At 38.8% G+C, this 17,412-nt stretch overlaps 1 protein-coding gene across 1 annotated transcript; it reads right to left on the reverse strand.

Moving 5' to 3' along the window:
- Window positions 1–4,330: 4,330 nt before the first annotated feature.
- Window positions 4,331–11,837, reverse strand: LOC104441318 (very-long-chain aldehyde decarbonylase CER1). The gene is made up of 10 exons (XM_039311760.1): window positions 11,747–11,837; window positions 11,029–11,252; window positions 9,475–9,707; window positions 8,799–9,018; window positions 7,947–8,322; window positions 7,346–7,453; window positions 6,930–7,130; window positions 5,611–5,709; window positions 5,328–5,501; window positions 4,331–4,661 (listed from the first exon to the last, which is right to left on the reverse strand). Exons 1-10 carry the CDS (start codon window positions 11,804–11,806, stop codon window positions 4,479–4,481), a joined length of 1,878 nt encoding a protein of 625 aa, XP_039167694.1. The 5' UTR covers window positions 11,807–11,837; the 3' UTR covers window positions 4,331–4,478.
- Between the last annotated feature and the right edge of the window lie 5,575 nt (window positions 11,838–17,412).

The following is a 17,412-nucleotide window of genomic DNA, read 5'->3' on the forward strand; positions in this document are numbered from 1 at the left end:
TCGACGAGCTCGAGCTTTGTTGGCGTCGTGCGAGCTTAAGCCTCGCTGGCATTGGGCAAGTTCAGCCTACTTGATTAGGTGAGCTGGAGCCTCGCCACAGGTCAGCGAGGCTCGAGCTAGCCTGTTGCCACCGTGGCCGGTGAACGGCCAATGAGGAAGAAAAAGAAAAGGAAAGAAAAGGAAAAAAAAGAAAAGAAAAGAAAAATAATTAAATTTTAAAAAATATATAATTAAAAAATTATTGAAAGGGGTGCATGTGTAAAAGATTTTTCTTATCAAATAACGGAAAATATCTTCAAGTTTATTTTTAGGTTTTAGCCAAATATCGGAAAATATGATTATTTTCCAGAAAAATGGTTTTCCTAGAATATTAATGTGTTTTGATAATATGGGTTGGGTCGGGTATGGATTACCAAATTTACATTGCATGAAAATGGGTCAAAAATGGGTTGAATGGATCAATATGGGTCGGGTCGAACCCATCCGTTTGACGGCCTTAAGTGTGATGTCAATTTAGTGGGAGATCAGTGGCCTTATTCTACTTGAAAAATATCATGTGTGTGTCACCTAGAATTAGGTCGTCCCTTGCACATCATCTAATCCTTGCATGATTAGGATCATTTAAATGTGTGGCATATTATTATAGTTTCATTTAATATTTACCTGTCATTAGATTAGGTCATTGCATTGTATTGCTCATAGATTAGGTTTATTAAATAAGAGAAAATCCTAAAAAAAGATTGAGTAACTACTTGTTAATTAGAAATTATATTTAGGATTGTTGATGTGAATTTTGAGCTAACATTGTAGATGCTTTAATTGTTATAAGGTAAGTCTTGCAATTTATTTATTATTTTATTAAGTGTTAAATTGGTGGTTTGTGTAGCTACATGATCACATCACATGTTAAGAAAGTAAATTAAAATAAATTCAAGCTCTTGCAAAACATTTTTTTCGGAATAAAAGAGAAAGGGTACCGAAAGGCATTAGAAAATTCTAAAGTAATAAAGTCTCTGAGTTTACTATCTCTAGTTTGCAAGAGTAAAGTAAATCTTCCGTTACTTTAGTTGGATTTGTATTTGACCCACCAAAGAATATATTAATGACGATTCCTAATTGAAAAATCATTTGCATGTTAAAAAACTTGAACCCTAAGTCGCAAACTAATATGGGTTTGGAAGAACCCAAGTTAAGTTTATACTTAATAATCAATTAGTCAAATCGTAGATGGTGAACTCGAGGTTAGGTCGCAACAACAATAGCTTATAAAATAGATATAGGAGAGGACAAGACAAATAAAATAATAAAAAAAAAGATTAGGAGAAAGAAAAAATAGATAATCCAAGCAAGGAAAAAGAAAATCAAATACTAAGTAGGCTTTCACCTTTAGAAGCTGAAGTTGAGAGCTTACGAGAGAGCTTGAAAGAGGGAAGAGTTTTTAGGAGATGAGGGAGGGGGAGGGCGAGGGCGAGAGAGAGAGAGACGAAACATTAGGGGGCAACAAAAGGTTCAATTGGCACATTAACTATCATAATCTGATGTACTCATACATGTAAAATATGAGAAAGGGCCAAGGAACAATGAGTAGCTCATTAAGAAGTACTTGGGGTGCATTTGGTTCAACTTTGCAAATGGGCTTTGGGTGTAATGCAAATGCTGAAAGTAAAAGTTATTTGAGGAAATACAAATTGTATTTGGTTAAGACCTCTTTGCAAATGAACTTTTTTTTGAATGTGTGTTTGGCAAAAAAACTTTTGCAATGGGCTTTATATATATATATATATATATATATATATATATATATATATATTTTTTTTTTTTTTTTGAAAAATGACCAAACCTTTTGCCGGATTGGCAAGGGCTATGGTTGCCGCGAGCCAGATCTAGTGTCGGCGGTCGTTGGTTGAGGTCGCGTGATCTAGCCGAGGGTTGCCGGAGGTTGCATGACCTTGGGTGACCCTCGGCGAGGGTCGTGCAACCTAGGCGACCACCGCTTGAGGCCGCAAGGCCTAGGCGGTGATTGCTTGGGTCGCACACTGCTTGGGTTGCCCAAGGTTGTGCAACCTCCGGCAGCCCTTAGCTGTGTTGCACGACCCTCACCGAAGGTCGCTTGACGTCGGGCAATGTTAACCGATGGCCACCGGCGCTAGATTTGGCTTGTCGGCGGCTGTAGCCCTTCGTCGATCAGCGAAGGGTTTGGTCCTTTTTTAATTAGAAAAACAAACTAATGAAATACGAAATTGGAATTTTGAAAAATTGATGAAGGTAGTTTTGGAAGAAAAAAAATGAGTTTTAGTATTCAACTAAATGTTGAAAGCCCAAAACTAGTTCCTACTAGTATACTAATTTGTTAAGAATTAATCGGATTGAAGCTATAGCGTCATCATTTGCTGGAATCGAAATATCTACAAGATTCGGGTCACAATTTGTATCGATTAAAAAAATTGTTGGATCGAATGGTACGATCCCTCCGTCACCCCAGAATGAAAGGGGCGACAGCCATGCACCACCTGTGTCCGCGTTCCCGAAGGCACACCTCTCTTTCAAGAGGATTCGCGGCATGTCAAGCCCATGTAAGGTTCTTCGCTTTGCATCGAATTAAACCACATGCTCCACCGCTTGTGCGGGCCCCCGTCAATTCCTTTGAGTTTCATTCTAGGCCTTGTTTGGTTCAGCATTTGGAATGCTCATTTGGGCTCTAAAGTCCTTTGGCCAATGTAAAGGTGTTTGGTTCGTTTTTTTGAGTGACTTTGGCGAGATGCGGTTGCATCTCCAAGTGGCTCTAAGGGCCTTTAGCCCAATGCAACTCTTGAGGTCCTTTGGCAAGTTGCATCTTCAAAATGCAACTTTGGTACTGTTCATCTTCTTCGCGGTACTATTCATCTTCTTTGGAGAGACGAACGGAGGCCAACGACTGCCGGCTAAAGAGAGGCCCGCATCGGCGACCGTCGCTTGAGGCGACACCGACCCTGGCGACTGTCGCCTGGGGGTTGCGGCCACCCAACGACCGCTACCTGAGGTTGTGCAACCTCGGGCGTCGCCAGGGTCACACGGCTTGATCGCCAGACCTCAGGCGTCGCGCGACCCAGGCGATGGTTGTGCGACCTCAAGCGTCGCTTGGGTCGCGCGATCGGCGTCGCCGAGGTCTGGCGACCTCAAGCAGTGGTCACCTGGGTTCGCACAACCCGAGCGACGGAGGCTTGAGGTCACCAAACCTCAGGCGACGCGTCGCCTGGGTTGCGCGACCCAAGTGTCGTCTGAGGTTCGGCGACCTCGGGCGGTGGTCGCCTAGGTTTGCGCAACCCGGGCGACGAGAGGCTCGAGGTTGCCGGACCTCGGGCAATGCCAGGGTCGCGTGACCCACGACGGCCGCGTGACCTAAGCAACGATGCAGGTCGCGAACCCCAAGCATCACCTGAGGTCTAGCGGCAACAGGCGACCATCGCCTGATTCATGCGAACCCAGGCGAGGCTGTCTCAGTGGCCATATTCGGCCGTCGGACATTGGCCGCAAGTGGCTAGCCACCGGTGGCTACATTTAAAAAAAAATAAATAAATTTTTTTATATAAAATTTACCAAAAATTCTTTACAAAATGTAGTTTTTACCAAACAGTGTTTAAGCTAAAGTTCTTTCACAATGCACTTTAAAACTATAATTTACCAAACGCTATTTGCATTTTCTCAATGGCATTTGCCCAAAGTCGAACCAAACGGGCCTTTAGGCTTTCGGCTTTCCCGATGCTGACTTTGAAGTGAAAGCTCATTCAAAATAGGTACCAAACGATCCAGGATTTCCCCAAGGAGCTTTGAAGGCTGAAAGCCGCTTGGTCCCATAATAAATGAAGGAATATCTATTTATTTTGTCAAAAATGAAAGATTCAAAAAATAAATTTTAAAAAATAATCTTTTGAAATAATTAGTCAATGAAAATGTTTTTATTATTGATAATAATTTATGTCAAAAATTTTGATAGACGACAAAAATATTTTTCATTTATTCAATTTTATAAGCGATATCAACAATTATTTTTAGGAAAATATTATCAAATTTATTCATTTACCGCGAAACAAACGGAGTTAATAGTACTTACTTCCAATGTCCAATGTCTAAGTTAGGACTCAAACTCCAGATCATTACCATAGCTAGCAGATCTAGATACGAAGTTAGAGAACCGAGAAGGGAGAGAGACTTACTCGGATTTTAAAAAACTTAAACCACAATATGATATTCTGATATCCAAACAAAGCCTTAAGAACTTATAATAAGCCTAGCGACTCTTATTTACGGAGTAAACGGCAGAAAATACAATGACACCATCCACTTTATGATAGCCTCGTCGATCGATGCCAACACATCGGAATAGTTTACTGACATTATTATTGTACGTGAGTTATTTTGGAATGAGAATGTTTACGTAGTACAATATTAAGCAACAAGCGCACAGTGAGTGCTAAAACCTCATGCCACTACTTTCCGATTTAGTCCCTTGTTGCTTCACATGGCCGGAGCACCAGCGGGCGGAACCCGTGCTGGAGGCTTGCTTCCCATGCTTTCTCTATGTCGAACATCATGCTTCCGCACTCGTTCACGTTCCATCCTTCTAACGCATGCACTATCCCTGCTACTCGCCAAGCACTCATCACTCTTCTCGGCAACCAATTCTGCAAACGAATAACTTGGAGTTAATTGGACGCTACGAAATAATTTCACATGCCATTCGCTCATTAAAAATGGTTAGTTTCTCTTACTTGGTGTATACGCATGCGTGGGTGTGACGTCGATTCAATGGCAGAGATCAGTGGCCTTATTCTACTTGAAAAAACAAACCAAGGTGACCTACCATTTTGTTTAGCGATCAATATCTTCAAACAAGTACGAAGTCTCCCATCTTTCTTGTTCAGACAATATAAAAGTTATGGTTAGCCTCGCATGTAAATTAATACATGATCTTGTTCACCGCATATGATCAAGTACTAAGTTTACATTTTTCTTGTTTGGACAATATACAAGTCATGGTTAGTCTTGCATGATAGACTAATGCATGTTTTTGTTTGCCATGTCATCAAGTTCTAATGAAGTCACCACAAATCGGAATGAGTTCAACAGAGCTAAAATCTTTGTAACCTTTTGTTTTGCGCGGCAAATGTAAACGGAGGACCAAAATCATTGAGAATTAAATGATGAGTAATGTATGATTGGAATCTACCAGTGAGATAGCCTCGCAACATACCTTGTGAACTTACATGCTTCTAGTTTGCCATCCCCATTCTAAAACACAATGTAACTCCATAATACATAATTCCGTCGACAGAATTGAGCAAACTAACCTCACAAGAGTCCAAATTATTGAACGACTTGGGAGCGATCATCGCTGGAGTGCCGTGGTAAAGACAATCTTTGCGGATTTGCTTTGGAGGGAATTGAGAAAAGGGTATGAACAACGTTCCCTTGGGTGCCTTTTTCTGTTCTTCTTCGGCAAGTTCATCTCCTACCAACCATATCTGCAACTAATATTTTATTAATATCGTTCTTACATAAATTACAAGTTGGTTATCTTCAAAAACTGCCTCGTCAAATACCTCAAGTCTCACCAAAAAAGAAAAGAAAAACCTTTTGAGAAAAAGTTCTTGAATGAATCAAATTGCCTCCTTCCTTTCCATTAAGACTCCTTTTGAGCTTCTCATGCTCGTCCTTAGAAGCCACATTTACCTGCCATATTTCTTGCATCAATTGGATGAAAAAAGAGGTGCATATAACTATATATTGATTGCGGACATGCAATCCCTTTAAGAAAAATGCCTTGCATCACTTTTATTTTACTAAGTCAAATCAAGGAAAAATAATCTCATTAAAAATAAGGGCGGTGCTATTTCCGCCTTCTAATGACTAAATCCATCCTCACTTACAAAACTGCCATAAATATTTTAATTGCAGTTTTAGATAATGGCCCCACTCCTTTTTTTTTTTTTTTATTTTTTCCTTTTTCTATTTAGGATAGTTACCATAATTAAGAATTTCACATATTTTTTCTTGCGTAAATATTCTTATAATGTTTTACATGCTCCATGTAAAATTATCATGCTAACAGTAAGGAAATAAAACATTATTTGATATAATATAAAATTAAAAAAATCTGTTCTTCATCATTACTTTTATAACAGTCTATCTATTTGCCGCTCCTCTTATAACAAAGCTCACTTTCTTGGTGAACTTGTTATTAATTTCATTAGTCTAAAATATATATCAACTCTCCTTATTTACTATATCAAATAATTTATGTTTTTTCCTTACCATATTGGCGAGATACTTTTATATAGAACATATAAGAAGTTAGAGAAATATCTAAGAACACTCTAAAAACATAATGCACAATTAGATAGCTAAATATTTTTTCATAAACAATTTGTCGATGATATTAATTTTTATCAAATCAAAATAATGAAATTTCACTGGCATTTCAAAAAAAAAAAAATTACTTTATGCAATGTTTTGATTTAATTAAATTTCACCCTCTTAACAATGTATTCATAAATCCGTTTGACAATGTAGAGAAGAAATAAATTTCTTGGAAATTTCTCTTTTTACCAAACAAAACAAATTTTTTATGAAAGTCATACTGACAATAAAAAAAAAGAAGACTGTGCCTCTAATTTACATGGAATATCTACAATAATCAAAAGCTAAATACATGAAATTTCTTAATTATGGTAGGTAGATCTTACATAGATATAGAAACACTTAAAAAAGGGAATGTAAATAAATTTGGGACCGCCAATTTAAATTGAATTAAGTGATAGAGGGTAATTTTGTCTTTTTGGTGAAAATTGGGTGGATTTAGTCATGTATGGGTGGAAATATCGCCACCCAATAATAAAGAAAGGTGTAAAATAAAACCAAAATGATTTTATATAAAAAAGAGGACTGAGCACCTGGATACCCGTTGCGCATAAAGCATGGGCAATGGCACAAGCAAGCTTGTTAAGATTGCCTCCGAGGAGAACTTGGCTTGTCCCTTTGGGAATGCTGCGGAGCACAACTGCCACTGCCAGGCTACTCCCATCCACCAACTTAGTCCTCAAATCTCTGTGCTTTTGAATAAACAATTCACCATGCTCATTCAGTTTCTCTCCCTAAAAGGGAAAAAAAGCCAAAAAAAAAAAAAAAAAAAAAAAAAGAGAGAGTTGGAATCAATAAACACTATAATTTGGCTAAAATAGACACCCCAATGACAGAATTTTGAGTGTAAATTGAAAAAATAGATCGGGCTCCCTCTAATTCTCGACGACATATAATTAGATTAACATTTATATTGGAGGGTTGCCTAGGGAAGGAGACAACATCTTGCCTGATTGAGAAGACCCAAAGTCAGAACCTTGACTCCTTTCTGGTTAGCATCCAGTATAGCTTCTTCTATCAAGGCATTAATGGCTTCTGTTCGCCATGGTAATCGATACTACAGGAAAATGAAGAACATGAAACCGAGTTGACACACAGATGGACATGCATATGTCCCGGAGAAAATAGAAGACCAATAAACTCAAATCGTTCAGTCAACACCCGCATCAGATGTTTTGAACCATCCGATATTTGTTAGTAGGTTACATGGCCAAAAACCCAGACCATCGCCCCATGGTTTTATGTGCAGATTTCTTAGTGGAATGAGATTTTCTTAGTGGCATGACAGGGCGGGATGGGGCTGAAGGATCAGTCCCCGTATCTGTTCCGCTCCCCCAGCCTGTCTCCCATCCCTGTTCCACCCTTTGAGGCAAACGGGCCGGCCGTCCCCAAGTTGGGAGCATTGTCAGTCTCCCGTTAGGACGTTTTGCCTATCTTCAACATTGCAATACCGTAACAAGGTAGTTCATCAAAATTCATGCCCCTAGAAACAACAAGAGAAAGTAAACACCAAGTTTGGAAACAAAACAAATTCTTGTCTTGGTTCTTACATGGACATTGTATCTTGGAATCACCCAAGATTGCAACTTGAGTTTCTTGAAGGCATTCCTCTCCAAGACGAAAGAGTGGCCGTAGGTCCAAGTCCACACCACCGAGGCGAGTGTGAGTGGCCACATGATCCTCAAGTACCGCTTGGGTGAGTAATGTCGAGAAGCGAGGGAGGCAGATCCCAGCCGCAGATGATAGATGGACTCCACTGTTGTCATGTGCGTTAGATGCACCACGTCTGGCGAATCTTCCACTTTTTGAAGAGACGTCTCGTACGTGGCATTTGTTGACTCATCCATCGTTCCGTATATGTAGTCATAGATAGGCATGAAAAGGCAGTAGTTTGTCCGGAATTGTGTGTGGTGCAACGAATGAAACCTGTCGATAGGCCATGACTCATGAATATGAACTGAAAATTTATGTGGCCAACAAGCGCTCGTATTGGTAAAAAATGAACCATGCATGAATTTCTGTTTGTCTTTTACTCATGCTCAAATACTTCTTTTGATATTTCCCTTTTCCCTTTTCTTTAGCCAAAATGTCCTTTTCCAAACAAAAACAGCCGTTAATTTCCCCATCTGTCACCGAGAATCATATGTATCTCACATTTACACACACATATATATTATATTGGCTTATTTTCTTCAACTTTGCGTAAATAGTTTCGTAAACACTTTTTACTTTTCATGCTTATAATGGAGAGAGAGAGAGAGAGCATTACCCCGATCAAGACACCGGTTTGCCTCCTAATAGAGGGTGCTACGGAGAGAGAGAGAGAGAGAGAGAGAGAGAGAGAGAGAGAGAGAGAGAGAGAGAGAGAGAGAGAGAGAACAATTACTGCATTGTGGACTTACGATGGAGTGTACATTAAGTACTTGAGAGGTGGAAAGATGGTGAAGAGCCTGCTGGGGATGAGCTCGAAGTTGCAGTGACCCATGTTGTTCATGAAATCAATGTACGTGGTGTAGGCAACGATCGATGCGATTGAAGCAGTTCTCGTGAGCACCGTCGTGTACATGGGTATTGCAAATAGCATTGCATACGCTATGTGTTCCGCGAAAGGATGAACTATGGCTACAAAAAGAAATAAAAATAAAAGAAGAAGAAAAAATGATAAAAAGTCAAAGTTTGCCTAACTATATCATGAAATCAAAATTTAAACAATAAAAGCAAGAGTAACTAAAATGCAAAATCAACTATGTTGGCTATTTAATTACAATGAGTCATTTGGTCCCTACTAAGTACCATGCGTGACCATTCTCCTAGACGATAGGTAGCTGTCCGTCTTTACTAAAAGAAGCCCGACACAAAGCCCAATCCGATCGGATTTTGTAAATTATCTTAGTATACCTAACTTGTGTAAAACGACGTTGCAGTGGATTGTTGGTCTGGGAGTATCGACACATTTTCATCATAGAAGACACGATTACACTTTCAAAGACAAAACTATCAAGGTTTGACAAGTCTTTAATTGCATAATAGACTAAATGAAATAATGTTAAATAAAATGTGATGTAAAGCATAACTTACATGAGATGGGCTCGGTGACAATGGAGGAGTGGTGGTGGGAGTGATAGCGAGAGTAGAGAAAATGATGGTGTAGGGCTCGATGAAGCCAGTAATAGATATATTCCACGACCAAGGCATGAATCAGAACGGTGATAATCACACCGTCTGTTTTCCAAAATGGCAAGTGAGAGGCTTGAGGTATTGTCCAGTGAGTCATGTATAATAGAATTGCAGTGAGCAAAATCTGGTCGTCCCTGCATAGAAAGACAAAGAAGGAAAAAAGAAATTCACCTTAAAAATGAGTAAGAACTGACTAAACTATGATGGCCCTTAATCACTACGTCCTAATTATGCCGTGGGAAAAGTACCAAAATAGCTCTAAACCTTTTACATTGGTACCAATTCAGTCCTAAACTTTTTAATTGAACCATTTTAATCCTAAACCTTTTTACATTGGTACCAATTCAGTCCATCTGGCTAATTTAAGCTAGAAATTACTGACATGGCCGCTGGCGGTCTTATGTGGCGTTACGTGGATAAATTTTATAATTTTTATATATATTTTTCTTTTTTTTTAAATTATTTTTTTTTTTCTTTTTTTTTCCTTTTTTCTTTTTTTTTTTTCTCCTTACCCCCTTGGCCAGCGAGGTCGTCGGTTGGCTGACCATTCCCGGCCACGGGCTAGTCGGGGCAAGGGCTGCCGCTCCCTCGCCGGCCACGGGCGAGGCAATGATCTAGGCGATGGTCGAAACCCTCGCCCATTGGCTAGTGAGGTGCGGCGGCCCTTGCTCTTGGCGGGCGAGGGCCGCGCCCTTGCCTAGATCCGGTGAGGCGCAATGGCCCTCGCCCAGATCTAGGCGAGGGCACGCAGCCCTCGCTGGCCAATGGGCGAGGGTTTCGGCCCTCACTTGGATCTAGGTAGGGGCTGACGCCCTCGCTTGTGGCTAGTGAGGGCACGGCAGCCCTCGTCCCAACTAGCCTGTGGCCGGCAATGGTCGGTCGGCTAGCAACCTTGCTGGCCAAGGGGTAAGGAGAAAAAAAAAAAAGAAAAGAGAAAAAAAAAGGAATTTAAAAAAAAATCTGAAAAAATATAAAAAAATTATAAAATTGTTCACGTGGCGCCACATAAGACCGCTGGCAGTCACATTAGCAATTTCCGACTTAAATTAGCTGGATGGACTGAATTGGTACCAATATAAAAATGTTTAGGATTAAAATGGTTCAATTAAAAAGTTTAGGACTTAATTTTTAGCAATGCAAAAGATTTAAAACTATTTTGGTACTTTTCCCTTGTGCCGTGTTATTGATCAAGAAGATAGGGCATCATATGATACACGGGTGTACTTAAATTATATGAATAGCCACTGTGCATAAGGGTCCCGCTCGTTTAAACATACATCCTAGAGAGTGAGTTTGACAGGCTACTGTTCATATGTAAACTTGGCCACCTATTAATCTCGGTCGGTGCAACATTAGTCAATGCATACCTTCATTGATCAGAAAATACAAGAATGATCTGCAACAGAGAGAGAGAGAGAGAGAGAGAGAGAGAGAGAGAGAGAGAGAGAGAGAGACCAGTTGCTTTCTCGGTCCACCTGCTCGAACTCGATGCCTCTGTCGAGGATCCGGTTGTTGCCTTTGGCAGTTCGGTGGCGAGAAAGGGAGATCCAAATCTGATTGTGAAGCATCCTCTCTAGAAGAAATGGGAGTATAAGGAAGTAGCTGAAGTCCCTCTCGCCAGGCCCTTTCGCAATGAATTGGTATGTGCCGTGAGCCATCCATGGCGCCAAAATCACGTACTGTTGAAGGGGAACGTTTCACGCGAGAATCGAAAGGGTGGTGAGCGACGAAAAGTGACTGCGAAACTCACAAGTGCATACATGTACATCTCTCATTAAAATAAATTTGGGAGATTATTAGTTGATATTATTTGATTGTGTGACGAGTGTGTGTCGATAGTTATCCAATTAATAGATTGAACCAGATATAAATATTGTCCAGATATACTTCTTGCATGATATATAATTTGTATATGTTGGAACTAGTGTGATATTTCCTTATTTTGTAATAACATTTTCCCGATACGATGAACCCGAGCACTACCAAGTGAAAAAATTTTCATCTGAAAATAGATTGTGCATACAAAATGCATCTACACAACTGTAACATCAGGCAATTAATGTGGCATCATGAGGAGCGACTCGAGCCGACCATTTGACAAAATTCTACATTCACCAACTTTAGGCAATGTTTTTGAAGCCGGCCAGAAACACGAATTAAAAGCGCAGTATACCTTGAAGCTCCCCAGAGGCTTCCATGGCCAGTCGGTGAGAATTCCTGGTTTGGAAGCCATTCCTTCTTCTCTGCTTTTTGCCAGACTATTCTTTTAGTGAGCACGAGACACTTTTGTGCTAGAAATGGACATGCCCGACATGTCTTATAGAACTTCTTCTCATGCTTTAAGTGCGTCCCACCAACCACATGCACGTTTATGGTCCATCAACCAACGCTCCAAGATAGGACTAGACCAACCCGGTCCGACTGATGGGCCGTCCAACCGGCGGTGCTCAGCATGATTTTGTTAAAATTTGTTATGTATTTTTAGAAATTCTTATCGTAAAGTCTGTATATCTCCCCATCCCTAAATTTACTCTGTATATCACCCCATCCCTAAATTTACAACATGTGGATTAGTTTGCTTGCTCAAGTTGAAGTGTTGTCCGTCATCGATCACGATGCACGAAGGATCATCAGATTTTTCGAAACTTGATTTTAGTGTCACAACAACTAATATGATTGATAGATTAAATTGCAGCACAATTTTCTAGAAGAACGTGGGATTTTGTTTAGATCAATTGCAAGTATTATAAAAAGGATTTTGTTGATAAGGGCATAAAGGGCACTAACAAGAAACTAGGGAGTGTGTTTTCTAATGTACAGCCGCTAATGTTATGTGTAATTCATCGGTCTAAAAGCCAATTTTTTAAAATGAAACATGATTAATAAGTTTCCCTTGAATGTTCCGTACCATCGTCCTTATTTTTATTTTTTGGTTGAAAAAAATTATATTTATTACTCAAAAAGATATATGAGAAGTATAATAGTTTTTCATGGCAAAGCAAATTGAAGTAGAGTAAATGCAAGAATACTACAAAACAGGGTTAAGTATACACTTGTTCAATAAGAATGGATATGTCAAGCAATATAATTAACAGTCAATTACTTGATTTCATATCACCGTCAGTGATAAGTACATGCTAGAAATTCTTTATCCAAAAATTGTGGTGTTGTTAGTTGGTGGTGCGTGTTTAGGTTTGGTTTTCTCTACACCATCGCCATAAGGAGACAATTAAAATAGGTTAAATAAACGCAAATCTAACTTTTGAAAGAACAAGCTTCCACAATTATCATTGAAACTGGAGGCGGAGAATCTGTATACGGATAAAGCATAAGGGTATTGAATCTTTGAAAACATTATTAAACTGCCAAATCTAAGTTGGCAGAAAAGAACTCCTAGGTCAAGAACTAGATTAGGAAAGTTCAAACTCTCAGATCTAGAACTAGACTGAAAAAAAAAAAATTCCTAAATCTAGATTGGGAGAGAAGAAAGAAGAAAAAAAAAAAAACTCAAATAAAATCAATGACATATGGAAATTTTGACCGCATCCAATTTGTAACCGTTTTATAACAATGATTTCTTCTTTTTCTTTATTAACTTTCTCGTTCGTTTGTCTAGAAAGGGAATCTTAAATCATGATAAACATACAAAAAAAGGAATGCTTTCTTTTCTTTCTATTTATTTGCTTAACTTTTAGATACGGATATTGTTCATGTTCCCTCTATTATAGAGGAAGATTTGTTATATTTTAGGAGAATATTATTCCTGTTTTTTCTACACCATCACCATATGGAGACAACCAAAATAAGTTGAATGAAAACCTATCTAACTTTAAGAGGAACAAATTTTTATAGTTCAACGAGACGCCAAAGTTCTTGCAATCATCATTGAAACTGGAGGTGGAGAACCTATATGTGGATAGAGCACGAGATATTGAATCCCTGAAAATATTATTAAACTCCTATGTTTAAATCGGGAGAAAATAACTCCTAACTTTAGAACTAAATTAGGAAAGTTGAAACTCTCATATTTAAAACTAGATCAAGAGAAGAGAACTTCTAATCTAAATTAGGAGAGAAGAAAGAAGACGAAAAGAATAGGAAAACTCAAATAAAATCAAACAGATGAAAATTTTGACTACTGTCAATTTGTAACAATTGTATAACGTCTGATTTGATTTATTTCTTTATTAACCATCTCATTTATTTGCCTATAAAGGGAATGTTTAAATCACCGTAAAAACATGCAAAAAAAACAAAAAGTGGTATTTTTATCCTTTTCATTTATTTGCTGGATTTTTATATACGGACATTGTTCTTGTTCCCTCTGTCACAGAGGAATGCTTATTTTCGTCTTTTCCCTCCAACAATGATAACTATGTACGACTGCCAACTGGACCTGAACGGTATTTCTGTACGAACCAGATTTATGGATGCTTGACGATGTGCTGATTTTTTTCTCCTTTTACATGCGTTACCGACTAAAAACATCCGGATCCTTTGAGGATGACTCAGGATTTTCTCGTCCAAAGTTTACCATATGGGGGTGACTTGCATAATTTCCTTCTTCTATACTCTTTTGAGTCTAGATAGATTTGGGATTATTATCGACATATAGTGAAGTCAGATGGGATCATTCATATTTAAAACGTATGCGCCCATTCTTTAACCAAGGAAAAATCCCTAAAAGTTCACAAGAGCTAGTACGTGGGTTTGAAAGTAAAGAAGAAAAATAAGAACAAAAGAGGAGAGAGAAAAATTGTTTCTCGGAATTGTTCTCGGGAACAAGAAATAACTTTTTTTATATTTCTTATTTCTGTTCTAAATTTATTTCGGGAACAAAAAAATAGATTTTTTGTTCTTGGGAATAAATTTTTATCAAATGCATTTATGTTATTTTTTGTTCCCGAGAACAAAAGTTTTACTAAATGCATTTATGTTTTTTATTTTATTTCCCGGAACAAAATGATATAAATTTTTATTTCGGAGAACAAAAACAAAAATAAACAAACAGGGCCTAACTTATCTAGAACTCAGAGGTGAGAAACTCCATAACCAAAATAAAGAGGAAAAAGAAAAAGAACAAGTCAAAATGAAGAATGATAGCAGTAGCGCACCATCACATCATTGGCAACTTCGCATTATCTCGATCGTCATTGAGATTTCTCTTCTTTGGATGGTCAGCAACCTCACAAATTGAATGGCATAATTGCCCAATTAGACCTTAATCTATTTAGGACGATGTTAATTCAATCCTAATCTTTTCAATTTTGCTAACATAATCCAAACCTTTGTGTGATATCCCAATGTAGTGATTCTGGCAAATTGCCACAAGACATTGTTGACATAATGCCGGCCATCCTACATGATAAGCTGATATTGACAACTTGTAAATTGTTACATTATCAATTTTAGGATTATATTGAAAAAATTGGAATGTTTAGGATTGAATTATTATTCGTATAGTAAGTTTAAGACCGATTTGGTAATTTTTCCAAATTCATGAATGTGGTAAGCGATTAAATATCTTCTCTCACTTAAGTTACGATTAATTATTGACTAAAATCTGTAATCACGACTTTGCGATTGATGGCAAAGGTCATGCAAGCGACTTGTGAGGTGCACATATAAGCATGTTAGGAACAAAGAAGTACCAGATTATGTATAATTAGCTTAAGTTCATAAGTAAAGGTACATCGAACTGAAAATTAGTTACAGCTTCAGACTTGGGGCTTGTCCTCAATAATCTCCCCAGGTCAAAGTTTTCAAGTTTTATTGCGCCACTTAACACGATTTTTGTCTTTTGTCCTTTTTCTTTTCCATAATTTGATTCTTGTTTGTGGACAACGGGCGAATGAGGAGTTACTGAAGGAAAATTATGGAAGCCATTTCTTCTTCTCCGCTATTTGCCGGACTATCCTTTTAGTGAACACGAGACCCTTTGTGCTCCAATTACACATGCACGACATCTTTTATGGAACCTCCTCCTGTTGCGTTAAGTGCGTCCCACCCAATCCATGCACTTTTTATGTTCCATCTCCCAGACGGACCGAAGCGACAGCTAACCGGTTATGTTTGTTCTGTTTTTGTTAATATTTCTTAAATATTTTTAGAATTTTTACGGAATGTCTGTATTATCTCCCCATCCCCGAGCTTAGTTTAGCGGATTAGTTTACTTGTACAAGTTAAACTCTAGTCCATCGTTAATCAATAACTTGAACTTCTGGAGGGAACATCCGATTTGAACTTGTGGAATCTAACTTTAAGTGTTGCAATAACTAATGGTCGCGTAGAATAAATTGCAGTGAGATTTGCCAGAAAGGAACCTGTGGTTTTGTTTGGACCAATTGTCGGTAATTATAAAGAGGATTTCGTCGATAAGTGCATTATCAATAAGCACCTATAACTAAGGAATTTGTACGATTTTTAATATACAGACTCCTATCGTGTTATATGTAAATTCATCTTTTAAAAAGTTGAATTGTTCAAAATTGAGTCTGTTTAACATATCTCCTTCAAATATCCACATCATCTTTATAACAATTATGTACTAAGCATTGATTGGACTTGAAAGGTATTCTTGTACGAATTGAATTAATGGGTGCTTGATGTTTGCTAGATTTATTTCTTTCCTCTTTTGTGAGGGAAAAGTGCCAAAAAAGTCTTAAACTTTTTATTTTTGTGCAATTTAGTCCTAAACCTTTTTACGTTGTGCCAATTCAGTTATTTCCGGTCAATTTTGATCACATTTTGCTGACTGGACGCCGATCGGCTAACGTGGCCTGATCGGCACTGATGTGAACAACTTTTAATAATATTTTAATATTTTTTCATTTTTTCTTCCCTCTTCTTCCTCCGGCCAGTTGCCGGACCTCGGCGATTGGCTAGAGGCGACAGCCAACGAGGTTGAGGTCGACCTCACCAGCCACCTTGCTAGTGGCCATGAGGGTGGCCTCGTGCTAGGTGGCGAGGGTCGAGCCTCGCCCACCCAGCGCAAGGCCGTCCTTAAGGCCTGGGCAGCGAGGCTCACCCTCGCCGGATCCGGCGAGGGTCGAGCCTCGCCCGACGGATCGCCGCCATGAGGGAAACCAAGCGAAAATCCGAGGTCAAAGCCGCGCAATCGAGGACACCCCGAGCTCCGTAAAACCCTAGAGACGACGACGACGAGCAAAGGGAGGAAATTTCTAGGGTGAGATTGGGATCGGGGAATAGAGCGAGGAGAGCTGGCCTCATGTCGAGTTGGCAAGGCGGATCCGGCGAGGGCGAGCCTCGCCACCCAGCGCGAGGCCGCCCTCGAGGCCACTGCGAGGTGGCCGATCCCCGAGGTATGGCGACTGGCTGGAGGAAGAAGAGGGAAGAAAAAAAGAAAAAGAAAAAGAAAAAAGAAAAAAGAAAAAAGAAAAAAGAAAAAAAGAAAAAAAAAAAAAAAAGAAAAAAATTCTAAAATATTAAAATATAAAAGTTGTCAACGTCGGTGCCGATCGGAGCTACGTCAACCGACCGACGTCTAGTTAGCAAAATTTGATCAAAATTGGCCGATAAGGATTGAATTAGCACAATGTAAAAAGGTTTAGGATTAAATTGACAAAAAAAAAAGGTTTATGACTAAATCAGCACAAAGACAAAAGGTTTAAGACTTTTTTTTGGCACATTTCCCCTTTTGTGATAAAATATGTAAATATTAAAGTATACCTACATTATAACAGTTTAATCTTTCAAAATAATTTGTAGTGATTCCACAAAATCACATATGGTATCAAAATAATAAGTCATAAGTCTAAGTTTTTCTTTAGGTCTCTATTTTCCCTTCCAATATGGTCTCACAATCCGTTTAGATTGATT

This window comes from Eucalyptus grandis, chromosome 4 (genome assembly GCF_016545825.1).
Source record: "Eucalyptus grandis isolate ANBG69807.140 chromosome 4, ASM1654582v1, whole genome shotgun sequence".
Taxonomy (NCBI): Eukaryota; Viridiplantae; Streptophyta; class Magnoliopsida; order Myrtales; family Myrtaceae; genus Eucalyptus; species Eucalyptus grandis.

Coding starts and splice junctions, on each gene's coding strand:
- LOC104441318 (XM_039311760.1), bottom strand. CDS start 11,806: ATGGCTTCCAAACCAGGAATTCTCACCGACTGGCCATGGAAGCCTCTG. Junction 9,019..9,474: donor TGTCACCGAGCCCATCTCAT/GTAAGTTATGCT, acceptor TTCTTTTTGTAG/CCATAGTTCATCCTTTCGCG. Junction 7,454..7,946: donor TTCCAAGATACAATGTCCAT/GTAAGAACCAAG, acceptor ATTTTCCTGTAG/TATCGATTACCATGGCGAAC.